Source organism: Branchiostoma belcheri, unplaced genomic scaffold (genome assembly GCF_001625305.1).
Source record: "Branchiostoma belcheri isolate BF01 breed outbred unplaced genomic scaffold, Haploidv18h27 scaffold30, whole genome shotgun sequence".
In the NCBI taxonomy this organism is placed as follows: Eukaryota; Metazoa; Chordata; class Leptocardii; order Amphioxiformes; family Branchiostomatidae; genus Branchiostoma; species Branchiostoma belcheri.
In genome coordinates, this window is record NW_017803910.1 from 198,903 (window position 1) to 214,755 (window position 15,853).

The window sequence follows — 15,853 nt, forward strand, 5'->3', positions numbered from 1 at the left end:
GACATGTGAGATTTGGTTATGCGATTTTCAGAGAAGATTTTAACAGAATCTGCTGTGCAACAACATTTTATGCCATATGAGACACAAGAAAACACACAAGCCCACCTGGACAAGTTTGCACATTGCAGGACTGCTCCTCCGTGCTGACCCCAGGGCAGGTGTCACAGCCCTGACACGGCGCGACATTCTCACACGCCCGGGTTCTAGTCTGGGTCCCTTCGCCGCACGACGCGCTGCAGCCGGACCACTCCGACCAGGCAGACCAGTAGGACAGCACTGATGTAAGAATAATAGATAGGAAAATTAGAGTAATTCTGTTGGTACATGTATACATCAGTATACATCATCATACTTCAATGGAATGGTGACACTTAAGTCCCTAATTAAGTGACCGTTAACAAATCAAGAATATTCTACTGCATGTACGTGGCAAGTACAGGTGGCGGCTTTAGTACCTCCTTTCGAAGTCATACAACTTGATGAAAGATTTTATGAAGCACTTACGACTACAGGAAGGCTCGACGTCGTAGCACACCACACTTCCATCCTCCATGCAGATACTGCGGGAAGAAAAGTAGAGACGAATTGATAACATTACGTATACAGTCAAGCTTTTCAACACATATAGATGTGAGTTCTTGTTTACATCAAAGGTGTTAAAAAAGACATGTCAAACTTTTGTAAGCATCGTTTTCAGTAGATAAACAAAAACAAACATAACTCACACAATTACAAACAAGTGAAGACACAAACCATTCGCGGCAGTCCACAACGACCGTTCCCCCCACGGGCACGACCTGTCCCAGCCAGTCGCAGACCGCGGGACAGTCGTCCGCAGAGCAGGGCTGAACCTCCTCGGACGTGGCGGGCTCGCACGGCTGGCCTCCGTTAGCAGCCGACGGGTTGTTGGGAGATCTGTGAAACAGCAGATTAAAAACTGTAATGTGGATGCATCGCCGATACAAACCCCATGGGCTATAACATTAAGGCCATTCCGTTACAGTACTACAAAATGTACATAATTATGTACATATTTAAAAACGATTTCACATGTAGAACACTAGAACTTCAGTTTTGGATAGCGTACAGAGCAACTTTTCTATTAAAGCAAAATCAAAATCAAGAGATGATATAACTGATCATGACAATTCTGAAAGTGTCCAGGGTGCCGCAATACAACATAACTCTAATAGGTTAACTGTTATCTATATCTGCTCTGTATCTTAATTACCATCTTAAGTTACACTAGGCGGGCAAGGCTTAAAACTGATTATTTTTAGCGTCACCTGTATCTGCTCTGGGTTCCGTTGCCGCAGGTGGCGCTACAGATTGACCAGGGTGACCAGGCGCTCCAGCCACAGTCCACCGGACACGGCTCGTCCCCACACTCAAACTGGCCCAGCGTGCACGTGCTGAAATATATAAGGAAGTGTTACAGAGAAGAACAAGAACATGTAGTATGTACAGCGGATACCTGTCAACTTTACCTCCAAAATTTGCGTGCTTCTCAACTTTAGTTTCATACGTGCAACGATTAGGACTAGGGACTATGACGTACATCACCCCATCCTAAGGGCTGAAATTTAGTTTAGAAATAGCTACACAAGGAGATTGTCACTCAAGCAACTGAATTTTGAAAAGCTGCGTAACACTTGAGTCTTAAGCTTGACGTGTGTACCTCATAGCCATTTTTCATTAAATAATATAAAATAATTATTACAGACGCTATAAACGGTCAGTTCTCACCAGTTGTTACAGCCAACCCGTATCACCTCTCCTTCCTCGTATATGGTGTCGTTGCCGGGGACGACACAGTAACAGTCGTCCTCCGTGACGCACTGCTGCAGGTCGGCTCGCCAGACGTACCCGTCTGGACACACGCACCCGGGCTGGCAGTCATCCTCGTCCTCTATACACGTAGCACCCAGCTGGACATCGGAGCATCTGTGGGGAAAGGACGCGTTTATTTATTGCCATCGGGGAAGGAGACATCGATCCGTCCAAGGAAGGGTTCTGTTCTTGGTCAATGTTTGTGTGTTCGCAGGTGTAATTCACGGTGGGCATTACTAGAGAATTCTTAGTAAGTTTTATGTATTTTTCTGTCCATTTTTATTGTTTACAATAATTTTCTCACTTCCAATGTACTTGCCACTAGCCCTCGGGAATAAATTTGCCATGATGATTGATTTATCAAATTCACAACAAATGTTCACGACAAAAGTTCTATGTTCACTTAACGTTACCTTTGTCCACATCGGTTCGCACATTCTGAGTAGATCATGTCAGGAGGACAGCAGTCAGTCAGGTTGGAACTCGGGGCGTTGGGAAGTGTGTAGTTCACAGTAACATTCACACATTCTGTGAGAAACAACAACAGTACCATGAAATACAGAGGCGCCTTTATGCAAAGCAATTTACATTTCGAGGTAAGCACAGCACTGTGCACTTCAGCATAACGACTACTAATCATTGTGGCCATTTTTCAATGAAACAGGTCCTTACCACACGGCAGAGAAGAGCAGATCTTCACTTCCACACTGTCTCCCGGGCAGGTCGGCCCGTCGTTCTTAGGCGGCGGGTTGTCACACGAGCGGTTACGGTAGGCGTAGCCCTCCACGCCACAGGTGGAGCTGCAGTCCGACCATGGGCCCCACGGGCTCCACTCCCCAACAACTACAGGAGCAAGGTTAAATCGGTCATAATCTAACCTCCCATGTCAGATTTGGTATTGTTGTGGTCTGTAATATGTTGTTTGTGTTCTGCCTTTTCTAGCATTTCTTTTCAGGTTTTTCAAACTATCCAACCCTGGTCACTTTTTCATGGATTTTGTCGCTGTTGCCCTTTGTATAAAAAAGACAAAATCGTTAATATAAACAATAATACTACGATCTCGGTCTATTACATCTGTTAATTTTTCATCTCATTTACATGGCCATGATACTGACCCTTAACTGTCAACCTTTCACCCTTGCCTATCCACTTCTGACCCTTACCTGAGCAGGCATGGGTGTTGCAGATCTGAATGTCGTTGTTCTCTGTCATGGCGGCGCAGCTCGCTAGTCCGCTGGACGTGGTCGGCTGTGTGTAGGTCCTGGTTCGGGTTGTCATGCCGACGCCGCAGGACTGGGAACACTCCACCCACGACTCCCAGGCGTTCCACGAGCAGTCCTGGTCGCAGATGTCGTTCGTGCACTCAAAGCGGCCATTCACACAGGTACTAGGGTAGAGAAAAGTCAGATTTAGATTAAGAAACGTTAACAATAGAACTCAAACTTTTGACGAAATTTTTGAACACAACAGACTTATTCGCTACTTTGGGGAGCTTTCGATACGCAGTCTTTCTCTTAGAAAGAGAAATTAAGTCTCAAAATCTCAAACTTTTCAGAAACAGGGTTCCTTACCAGTTATTGCAGTCCACATTTAACACAGTCCCGGCTACATGCTGTTGTAGTTCATCAGCTGGGAGAGAAAAAAAGATTGAGAGAAAAAGATTTAGATGTATGCTTATTTAATTGTTGAAGACAGCTGCCAGTACCAACTACATGATGTTAACTCCATAAATACTCTCTTAAGTACAAAATTTCGAGTCTCTCACATTCAAACGGATTGACGAAGATGCAGGGGCATTCGGCCATCTCCACACACTCGCCTGCCTCGTTAAACACCAGTCCTTCGGGACAGCTGCAACCCGGAATGCAACCTGAAACAGTTAACAACGGCACAGCCTGGTTTAACAGTCATTTGGGAAAGCTACAACCATGAAAGCGAACTACAACATCAACTACAAAACAGCAGCAACAGCAAAACAGCCTTGTACACAGCTGTACAAAACTAGGGCTTTTGTACAGGAACAAGTACCGGAACAAGTCAAAGTAAGTCAAGGAAGCAACCCGGAACGCAAACTAGAGCAACGGTGGTGCAGCTTCATCAGATACCTGAGAGGAGCTGCAACAAAGAACACTATCTAAAACAACACGACTACTGCCACAATCCTTCAATAAGATTATACCAGGCAAATGTACCACTATCATGTAGAAACCAACTGAAGTCAATATGGATATGAATCAAATGTACATATAATATTAGCACAGGTTATAAAAGTTTTCCCTACCTCCGTCTGTACAGATGACTCCCTCCTGAATGTCCAGGCAGGTTCTGGGGCAGGGCAGACAGCCGTGGTACACAGTACCGTCTGGACACTCTGATGCGGGAACGGTAAAGGATAAAGAGTAAATATGACAAGGACTGGACTCTGCACGTTAACAGTAACAGATAAAACATATCGTGAATTGCAAAGAGTGTCGGCAATAAACCTGTAAATTGTATAATTGCAGTATGTCAGCTGATGTGTTCCACCAAAGTGTGGGTTTTACCAGATGGGCCAATGCACATTCAGAAGTTGTACAGTAAAAAAACGACACCGTAAACAAAATATGTGCATTCTGCAACACTATACAAATGATGGTTCTGTCCTTGGTGCTGATTGTGTAGTCTGTAGAACACTATATTGCCGTGGGAGAATGAATCTGTATAGTGCAATGGTAAAACAAAAGAAGGAGACCTACCCTCACACTCTGCAGGTGCCATGCAGACCTGCGTCTCCAGGGCCGGCCCCACACAGCCCAGCTCTGGGATCTGGGGCGGCGGATCGCTGCACGTCCTGGTCCGGATCATGGATCCAGCTCCACAGATCGCGCTGCAGTTCGACCACGGGCTCCAGGGGGACCAGTTACCCTCAACTGTCAAATACGTTAATGGTAGCGAATGCGTTAGGTACAGTCTGGCTGTAATCATTTATTCAGATCGCGCTGCATGCAATTTGACTAAGGACGCCAGGGAAGCCTAGTTTCGTCCGTCATGAGGTGAACACTACTACATCTCATTCATTCATTCATTCATTCATTCATATATTCATTCATTCACTCACTCACGCACGCACGCACGCACGCTGCCAAGTTCAAGAAAGACGCTGACTCAACCGAGGTGTTCACATGCTGGGATAGTTTAATGCCGCGACTTTCTCCACATCCTTGACAGAACAAAGCAGAAAGGGACTAACAGAATATTGCAAGTTACATTAAATCCTCAATTCCCTGTTCAGATGTTACACTTGATATCATTGATGACGTTCACAATATCTGGGATATATGTTACACGTGCCTTGCAGGTTGTGTACAACAGAATCACAAAGTTTCCGATCGTTAGAATATAGCAATGTTAAACATTGGCAAATAACTAATGTCTTAAATTGAGCCAGAGCAAAGTTTGTAAAGTTGTCTTAGAAATGATTTCAAGGAATGCTTTAACAGAGAAGGTCCCAGCTAAGGAAAAGTTGGACTATCGTAAGATAGTTGCAATATCGTTGTCATGTTCTCCGGTCCGGTTGATCGATTCTTGTCTGTTCTTGTTTATTTAAGATGAGGGTAGTTCGTCAGGATTGCCCCCTGTAAAAATAATGGAACTGTCCGTTAAATTGGGTGGTGCCGTATCGGTTATTAGATCAGTGTACAACAAATATCATTAGTGGTTTCTCTTCATCATGTTGAGATGGTACATAATTATGGCCTATGGACTTTATTTATTAATTGACTTTAGGAAATTTGAATTATAACTGTTAACATTAAAATAGAAGCACAACAATAGCGAGGAAAGAATATCATTTCAAACAGGTTCCTTTCTTAGAGAAGTGGTTGAATGAGTCAATTGTTAGTTTAATGGTTTCATAACAACAAAGTCGTTTACCCTGGTGTGAAATCTTAGTATGAAATTACTTAAACAAACAAACAACAATGAAATGTTCACCTCCGCACTCCAGGCACTCGCAGCGGTCAATGACCGGCAGCACGATGTCGTCGGTCTCGCCGTTCGGGCACGTGAGGCTCACGAACTTGACCGGCTGGCTCTCGTTTAGGATGAAGGTGCAGCATTTACAGACGGTGTCGAAGAACGGCGCGTACAGGTGGTTCTCGATGTACGTGTCGTTCACCGGCGCGAAGGAATTGATTCGGGTGTAGGAGTCGCACTTTCCTGAACAGTACATCACTTCCACATCCTGGGCCACGCACTCGCCCTTCGTAAGGTCTCTCACGTCGGTCTGGACGCTACAGACACCTGGAAGACACAAGTTGGGGATGTAACTTGACAGAAAGTCTATCGTACAAAAGCGTCTTGTTAAATCAGTATCAATCACATTTAATGGATACTTAATGTTACAGTTACTGTAACAGTTCAAAACTGTTGTCTGCAAAGCTTCAAGGCTGTAACGTTATATATGTATAAAGTAACATACTTGGACAGTCCATGAGGTGACATGGCTGTGTCTCCGTTGGCGGGTCTCCCATGCAGGCGTCGCAGCACTCGGTCTCCGTAGCGTTACAGATCTTGGAGCGGGTCTGGGTGCCATTTCCGCACGACACGTCACACGCAGACCAGCTGCCCCAGTCTGTCCAGGCAGCGACTGGGCATTGTGTGTCCTGGCAGGTGAAGCCACCCTCCTCACATGTACTGTAGGAATAGAAACACAGTTAGTATGTAGTGGCAACTATTTAAGCATTGTGAGACAAGTCAGGCTAAAGCAAATTACATCAAGCACATAAATCATACAAATACAGCAGAGTGCTTAAGGTTTACTGGTTCTTCACTTGAATACTACCGGCCAATGAAGATCTGCACATCTTCTACTATTGTTTTCTCCACTTTCTGTACTAAATGTTACTTGGATTCAACCTTTTTCCTAATTTCCGTTCATCTCTCTTTCTTTTCCTTCTCTGATATCTTTTAGATAAACAGAGACAGGGCTGCAGGAATCAAAATCACGTACCATTCCCTGCAGTTGGATATCTCCACCACAGCGCCCACAGGATACTCCTGGCCGTTGTACAGACACGGGGTCTCACAAGGATCATTTGTACACTCAGTAGTCTCCTGGCCCTCTCCCTCACACTCCGCTCCACCGTTACTGGCTGGAGGGTTGTTGGGGGACCTGAAAACGAATTCGAGTTGAGATACATTTAGATGAAAAATGTCTTATAATAAACACCGGTCAGTTACATTCCCGAATATTCAAGTTTTTTTCACATTTTACACAGTCACACATAGTATTTATAACTTATTACTGTGTACGCAAACATATAAGTCTTACCGGTATCGTGTGGTGGTTCCATTGCCACAGGTGACACTACACGTCAACCAAGGCTGCCAGTTACTCCACTCACAGTCAACTAGAGACAGGGGATGAAACGATGTCAGTGGGGACAAAGGGGACTGATTTAACGCAGCAAAACATGCTGTACAGACTGTAGATATGCATATTGTATACACAGATGTCTATATATATAATTGCAAAATCAAAATCATCTAAATCATCAAGAGTAAACGTAATGGAGGGAGTAGTGTATTACTCACACCAAAGTACAAAATTTGTTTAAAAAACAGTGACCATATTTTACCTGGGCAGTCCTCATCTGTACAGCTTAGCTCTCCATTCACACATAAGCTGGTGGAGAAAAACACAGAAATGTTTAATGAAGGTTGAATTCGAACTGAAGATGCAGTGTACCTAAGTTGGTTTTGCTTGCTTCTTTACTTACAAAACGCAGAAAATTGATACTTTATTATTTCATATTATGCTGTAGATAATGCACGGCTATATCAAGAATGACCTCAGAGTGCGGGCGATCAGACAACGTCTGTGACCGGGCCCTTACCATTCCTTGCACTCCTGATAGATGATATCGCCTGGTTGGTATTCAATTCCGTCGATGATACATGGACATTGCGACACGGGCACGCAGTCTCCATTCAGGGACATCGTATTGTTGGGGCAAACGCAACCTGTAACATATAGTTAGGCTTATGTTTTGTGTAGTATATTAAGGGTTAAGTCACATTTGCTTCTAGTTATATTGTGTAATATAATATAAGATGCATTGTTATTGCTTATAGTCAATACTACATTAGTCACTGACGAATAGTAGCTAGTGGATACTATTTGAGACAGTTTTCAGAATCAATCCTGCTTGAGTCACTATTTCGTACATCACTGACGAAAGGTAGTGGATGCTACCTGAACCATCTGGCAGTACAAAATCGTCCAGTTGCTGGCTTGTGAATGGCAAGTTCTTGACAGGTGTAAGTCATTACTACAGTGTTGATGTTTATTTACTACAGTAACTGTCAGACTGTACATTGTACCTGACACACACTCCTCCTCGTTTACACAGTTGCCTGTAGTCTCCCCACACTGGTGACCGCACTGGTTAGCACAGCCAGACAGAACCGTGGGGTACGGACAGGTCTCATCTGGAACCATGCAGAAACATGGGGGATAGTTAGGAAAAACAAATCTGATTCAATGTTAGAACTTGTTAAATAGGACACGAAGGAAAATAGTCTAATTGATTAATAGTAAAAAACACCCGGTCAAGACAAAAAGGCAATTTTGATGGGGAAAACTGAAAAATTTACAATCATAAAGTAAAATCTTCACTAGTTCCCTTCATAGTATTACGTTCATGTATTTTTCCCTAGTAAAGTGGAATGAGCAATACTAGGACTTGTAATATTCCACCCTAAAATCTTTCCCCTTTCCAGTTGTATGCATACATGGTACACGGCAACATAAGGTGTGATCATAAGTTTTTGGTAGGTGAGTTGAGAGACAACAACGGGAATTCAAACTCTAGACTCCTAGCCCAACAGTATGGCCCTTTACAGCTTTTATGAAATATGTAACGTCTACGTACTGCACATTTGAGCATTGCAAGGCATAGTTTCCACCCCTCCATTAGCTGGGCAGTCCGTGCCGTTGTTCTTGGGTGGTGGGTTGGTGCAGTTCCTGTACCGGTACTGAATACCTCCGTCACATGGCACATCACAGGGAGTCCACTCACCCCAAGGACTCCAGTTGCCATCAGCTGTAAGCACAACAGACTATTTAGCATATGCATAAACGGATGGTAGGCATCCGTGTAAATGATAATTATAGACAGTGCAAATTCTACTACTTGATTGAGTACGAAGATTACTTCTGGACGTTTCGCTTGGCATCTGTCTGAAATATAATTTTTTGCCCACTGGGCCATACTTACTTGGACAAGAGTCAGTGTTGCAGTGTTCTGTCTCTGTGGTTTCCGTCATGTCAACGCAGAGACCGTTCCCGACCGGCGCGGTGTAGGTGCGCTGGCGTGTGCGGATGCCACCGCCGCAGGTCTCTGTGCACGGTGACCACGTCTGCCAGGAGTTCCACTGGCAGTCCTGGTCGCAGGTCTCCGTAGTACAGGTGTACTGGCCTTCTGCACATGTGCTGCAAATAGACACAAGAACATAAAAATCTTCCTTGAACAAATTCAGTTTTCCTTAAAGCTTAATTTCACCAATTGTTCACAGAAACCTTACAAAAGTTAAAGTTATTAATTTTACTGTTTCTGTAAAGAAAAAACGCTCATAATAAGACTCACCAGTTGTTACAGTCCACAGTTGTGCTATACCCTTCTGGGTAGCTCACAAATCCATCAGCATCTGCATCTGTTTGAACAGATATAGCAAAGGATGCTCAATCATACAAATTATACATGAATATATAATTCAGAAAGGTAATTGCTGATATTACCGGTATCAGATGCTGATTCATTTTAGCATTAACATCTCAATGTATAAAATTTTAACATGAATTTCCAGCCCTCAGAAAGTACGAGTCTTACCAGGATTTGTTGGATCGTGGACTATGCAGGGACACTCGTTATACTCAATGCAGGTTTGGTTCAGCAGCACCATTCCTGGTGGGCAACCACAGCCCGGTGTGCAACCTGCCGGAACAGAGATGCAATTACCTGCATGTAAGTCATGCTAAAGTAATCTCATGCATAACATGCTCCTGATACTTTGTACTGATGTGAAAGCTCGCCAAAAGTTACGTCTCTTAACATACGTCCCTTGCATCTTTTATAGCATACAATATATGCCCATGTTTCTTTAGTTTACAATGATAATGATCTATTATGAGCCATCAATTGTAGGTGTAAGTAAGGCTTAAAACATGACAGCAAAAGCACAAATATTTCACATGACTGTACATCTTTACATCTGTACATCTGTACATCTTCATCTTTCTTTTTGAAGCCTATAAGCTACATGACACTCACCAATGTTGCTACAGTGCGCTCCGCTCTGGATCTCCAGACATGTCCTGGGACAGTCCAGACAGCTGTAGTACTGCTGGTTCTCTGGGCACTCTAAAACGTGCAAGTGAAGAGGGTTATTTTCAGAAAAATCTATGATGTAAAATGTAACATCAAACATGGCGGAACAAGGATGTAACCAGATGTGTTTCATTTTCAGTCCTCACTTCATAATCTTCAACATTTTGGTGGCTTCCTTGAACAATATGTAAAATAAACCAGGAGAAAAATTTCATCACATTTCACTGTATTTTTGTAAACATGCTGTATTGCCGTTTTTTGTCTAACCCACGAACTCTACAAAATCTCGTAATGAGATATTAGATACACAAAAAACAGTGAAATTAAAAAAGAAATCTATAAACCTGCTGTGGAGCTTACAGCCTCAAACAATGCACTTCTCTAGACCAAAGGTCTACCAAAACTGGACTGCTAATGAACTAAGCCTACCATAGCAATCATCAGGTGCATTGCAGATCATGGTTTCCACTGTGGGCCCTTCGCAGTCCAGTTCCATGGTGTCCGGCGGGGGGTTACTACAGGTCCTTGTCCTCACGATGGTCCCTGCCCCACAGGTCACACTGCAGGGGGTCCACAGGGTCCATGGGGTCCAACCTCCGGGTGCTAGGGATACCCAAAAACAGTCATTATAACGACTGATGCCAAACTACAATTAAGGCACTGCACTTCTGTATCAAACTACTTTATTCTTTAATTTTGTTTTTTGAGATAATTGTAAAGCCTCATATACATAGTTTAGTTATCATTGAGTGACAATGCAATGTCAGTTGAAACAGATTGTTTTGGTTCATAAATGGAGGTTTAAAACTCAGATCTCCTTGATTCATATTTTGCCATTTCAATTTCTATAAAATTATTTACCTTTTTTTATGGATATTTTGTGATTTTCAAATGACTACTGTAACAGTACCATAACTTGCATAATTACAACAGAAACGACTATGAAGAGGTTTTCCACCGGATTTGCTAGCAGCTCTAGTAGCTCTAAGCTCTAGTGTCACATAGAAAAATGATGTGTAGAAAAATACACAGCGGCTCTTACCAGCAATGCAGAATTGCGGAAGGCGTCAAGAAAAAGTTCATTCCTTGCCCAATGCTTATGTTGATAACTTCCAAAAGGTGATCGAAAAGATGCTGAAAATGCGGAACAAAGTCCCGACCATTCCCTAAAAACCCTGTGCTCTGATTTTGTAGTTTATTTCTCGAAACTTTTTTGTGTCCTTTTTAGGGTTCATATTCCCTGTGATCAACTACACATTGGGCATGAATGTGTGGAAAAATGGCTTTGCGGCAGCTATTTAAAAATATGTGGCAGAGCATCAGGGTGGAATCTAGGAATGGCAGGGTAGCGGGCAGCTCTTCTATACGAGTTGTTAATGCGCAGAGTGCAGACGACCATGCGAGCGATACTGGGGTAGCGTTGCAGGGGGTGTAGGGAATGGGTCGAGGGATGCAGCGCACATTAATGCATAAAGGTCCTGTTTATTCCTTCTAATAGAAAAACGGAACCTTTACGCATGTTTAAGGCATTGTCAAAGAAAGATCAGAATCTGTGCAGAGTTTAGAATCACTTTCCCATACAATCACTAATGTAAGGCCACAGCAATTTGATCGGTTGGTTATTAAATCTAAAACAAAGCAAGATTTTGAATACCAACATGAAAACAGAGTTCTGACTGGATAGCCAGTGTTCTCACTTTCAGTGAGTGAATAAATTTCCTGTGAGCTTTTGCCCCAGCCGTTTGTTGTATAGACTAGATTTAAACATAACATCTCTGAGAAGTTTTGAAAACCAAGAGGAAAATTGGTATGACCTTATATCCATAGGCACATATTACATGTAGAACATAATTAAATTTTTCATGCATTAAATAAGTGAAGAGTACAAGAACTGGATACTTACTGTTACATATTGGCACATTGCAGGTGGTCTGTTCGTAGTTTGAACCTTCACAGTCCTCATCTGGGTTCTGAAACGTAAGTAGTGTTTAATTCTTGATAATTATTGTAGGTCTTTAGTTGAATTACTGGTAAGTGAAACTCAACCTCCGGCTAATCACTTTAGAACTCAAACAAAGTAACATAACATATATATATCAAGTAAGTGCTGCACAATCGGTACTTAAAGTCCATACCTGTGGAGGCGGATTGTCACAGGTCCTGACACGCTCTCGCACGCTGTCTGTTCCGTTAACCTCGATACATGTCTTCGAACAAGGCGTCCATGGGGTCCAAGAAGACCATCCGGGTGGTACTGTAGACAAAGTAGAGAATGGAATTGTAAAAAAGAGTGACTGTGTTATGGTCTCTTTATCCTTTTGATTATTTTATATAAGTTTCATTATGACTTTTGAACACACTTCTTTTAAATTATAGTCATATTGCTGTCATGCAGTCACTGTACAGAGCAATGTTTAATATGTGAGTTGAGCTGTAGATTTCCATTTATTTACATCATTCCGTTTACAACATGAGTTTTATAATAAATTCACCAATGTGGTAATATCTTGACGAATTGACTAGTTTGTTTGGCATAGTTTGTATGTATATCATTTTTAAGGCCGGGATGCCTACTTATAATTTCTATCACCATTCCTTACCATAGCAGCTTTCATCTGTTGTGCAGTTCAGTCTACCCTGGTAGCAGATACTGTGAAAGAAAAAAAATTGTTCCATTACATACATGGTGACATACTAATGCTGAGGTCACAATTCCCACACGGGGCCTGGCTGGGCAGCTTTTGGGAACGAAATATACGACATAAAAGACAACAAAGCACAGAGAACTTGTTGATGACAATCATGGGCACTATTACTGTACATTCTTGATATGAATTGTTATTTTTGGTTCATACAAACAGCCCGACCGGGGTTTGGAAATGTATAAGATAAGCATAAGATGGACTGAAACATGAATGTTTTGTGGATGGATTCATTTACATGTATGTGACTTCAGAATATTGACAGATAGTCTAGGATTAAACTCTGAGCTGTAGATTCTTATCTGGTGCCTTACCAGACGGAGCAGTTTCCGATGATGACGTCCAGAGCGTCCATGATGTAGTTGCCGTTGCCAGCCTGTGTCAGGTTCTGGAACTGGTCAGGTGACAGGTTGCTGTCCGAGATCATCAGTGCCGTGATCTCACATCGACATTCGTCCGGAGGCACGCACGTACCGTTCTGCTCGTAGGTTCCTGAACAACAACATGTTTGTTTGTTATGCAAGACATACATGTAAGTAAACAAATAAACAAGTTTGAAATCATTAGCGCTGTGATCTCACATCAACACTGGTTAGGATGTATACAAACAGGTCGTAGGCACCTTAACAACAACATGCTTTTTTTCTGTGAACTTCACAAACAGGGACTGAGGTGAATACTGCAAAACATAATTTTTCGTCTTCTGGGGGCAAAACCAACGTTACAAGCTAAGCTATTTTAGTTAGAAATATTAAAAAACCTCCCAGCATCTCGACGTGATCTGTTATGAATGTTACAATTTCTTTGTTCACTACAGTTACTTTCCAACATTCCAATACACCTAAGGGAAGAAGAAAGAAGTGAGTTCTAAATGTACTGACCAGGTGGGCACTGGCATCCAGGTGGACATGGGTCAGGTACAGTACATGTGGATGTTCCGCCAAATTCTGCACAGGTGTTGGGACAGGTGCATTCTGTGGTGTACACCTTTCCATCCACACACTCCTCCTCTGTACAGCAAAGAAATTAAGGCAATCAGAAATGGCAGATCTATAATGAAAATAGTCAGTAACATTGAGGAGGCTGGCAATGTGTACATTAAGGTGTACATATTGTACCAAATCATGCCCAAAATTGTAAGGAACGTACCACAGGGTTCGCGGTTGCAGGCTTCTGTCTCAGTATCGTTGTTCGGGTATCCAGGGCAGGTGTCGCACGGCGTGGCCGTTATGACCTCCACGCACTCGCGTGTTCTCTGTACAGTGCCGGCGTCACAGGTGACCGGGCAGTCGGACCACTCAGACCACTGTGTGTACTCACACTCTTGACCTGAAATAGGATAGTATGACGTAAGTTATGACCAGTATTATAACGCCATAATTATGGTCTATGTTTTGTTTCATACCATGATTACACAGTACACATTCTGTGCGACCTCAAAACCACATCCTAACACCTGGGGCATACGGGTAACAACCTTGTCAATCAACAGAAACCCAACCTCCATCCACTCATTTCCAATCCTCGCTGCTGCAGACAAAAATACATACGGACCAACCTAAACCAGTGCCAGTCAATACGATACTACCATCATGATGATCTTGAAAGCAATTCCACTACTTACTGGCCTGAAAGTATCAAACGTCTACTGACCACAAGGATCTCCCCAGCAGTTCTTGGTGTCTGTGTCGTCTCCTGTACACGGGTTCCCTCCGCAAGCCGGCGTGGGGTTTGTGCAGGTCCGGGTTCGCTCACTGGTGCCCATCTGGTCACATGGAGCCGTGCATGCCGTCCACTGAGTCCATTCTGTCCAACCACCGTCAACTACAAACATCACAGGAAATAACATCGAAACAATGTGTAGAGTCAAATATTACAATAACGAAAGCACTTGAAGTACTTAGATTCAAACTATTGGCTGTAAAAGTATATTACTGTAGAGTTACTGTTAATAATAGTAACGCTAAATGCCATCAAGGACTTTATACTGTATAATGTCCTTGATGCCATGAGAGAAACAAAGAAGTCTTTGCAGTATAAAGAAGACTTTCAGCCATAATCATTATGGTCTTGTACTTTTGGAAAGGGACTCCTCAAAACTGTAATTTGCCTTGTTACATCAGATTCTGTATTTTGCCTTAATGCATGTTGTACCTGGTGTTCCAGTATCTGCACAGCTTGTCACACCGTGTACACAGGTACAGGTCTCACATTCACTGATGCGAACCTCCACTCCTGGCTCGATGGTGTCACCATCATATACGGGAGTGCCGTCATTAAGGTTCCCAACAAGCTGTCCAGTTGTGTACTCCAGGACGTCCAGGATACAAGGACATTCCTGGAAGAGACATTATACATTTGTCTCATGTTGTAAGGAGAGTACACTATACTCCCTTGACAAATGTTCTGTATGTTGTCCATTTTGCATTCCACATCAGATTAACAAATCAAGGGAAAAAAACTTAAAAACAAACTTTGATCAGTTTCTGTCAGCTCAAACGAATATGAAAACAAGACTTCTGAAATTGCAACAAAAACAGAGTTAGCATTAGATTGCTACATTTTTGTATGCCTCAGCATTTAGAAAAGTTTAGAAAAGAGCTGTGAATAAACTTGCAATCGTGATGTCACCACATACATGTAACACTTTTAATCTTAGCAGATACTGGCTAACAAACATTGCAATGATATGCCATTACAAATGTAAAACATTTGTAGGTGTTGATTTAACATTTACCTCTACACAGTCACCATCGTCCTCGAACGTGCCATTAGCACAGAAGCAGCCGGTCTCACACTCGGGCTCGATGCACTCCTGTTCCCCTCGCAGCTGGGCACAGGTGCGTGGACAGGTGCTGTTACATGGCATCTCCACCCTTGGGTAAGGGCATCCCTCTGTACAAGAAAACAAAGTCCAACAAAAATGCCTTAAGACGTCAAAAATAAACTGAG

The 15,853-nt window shown here is 42.8% G+C and overlaps 1 protein-coding gene across 1 annotated transcript; it reads right to left on the reverse strand.

Moving 5' to 3' along the window:
• Positions 1-67: 67 nt before the first annotated feature.
• Positions 68-15,793, reverse strand: LOC109474085 (SCO-spondin-like). Its single transcript, XM_019774297.1, has 16 exons — positions 15,639-15,793; positions 15,056-15,239; positions 14,555-14,725; positions 14,051-14,230; positions 13,783-13,911; positions 13,216-13,393; positions 12,800-12,849; positions 12,335-12,453; positions 12,103-12,169; positions 4,566-4,739; positions 4,112-4,201; positions 3,596-3,700; positions 3,402-3,459; positions 2,994-3,217; positions 2,503-2,673; positions 68-276 (listed from the first exon to the last, which is right to left on the reverse strand). Exons 1-16 carry the CDS (start codon positions 15,768-15,770, stop codon positions 68-70), a joined length of 2,241 nt encoding a protein of 746 aa, XP_019629856.1. The 5' UTR covers positions 15,771-15,793.
• Between the last annotated feature and the right edge of the window lie 60 nt (positions 15,794-15,853).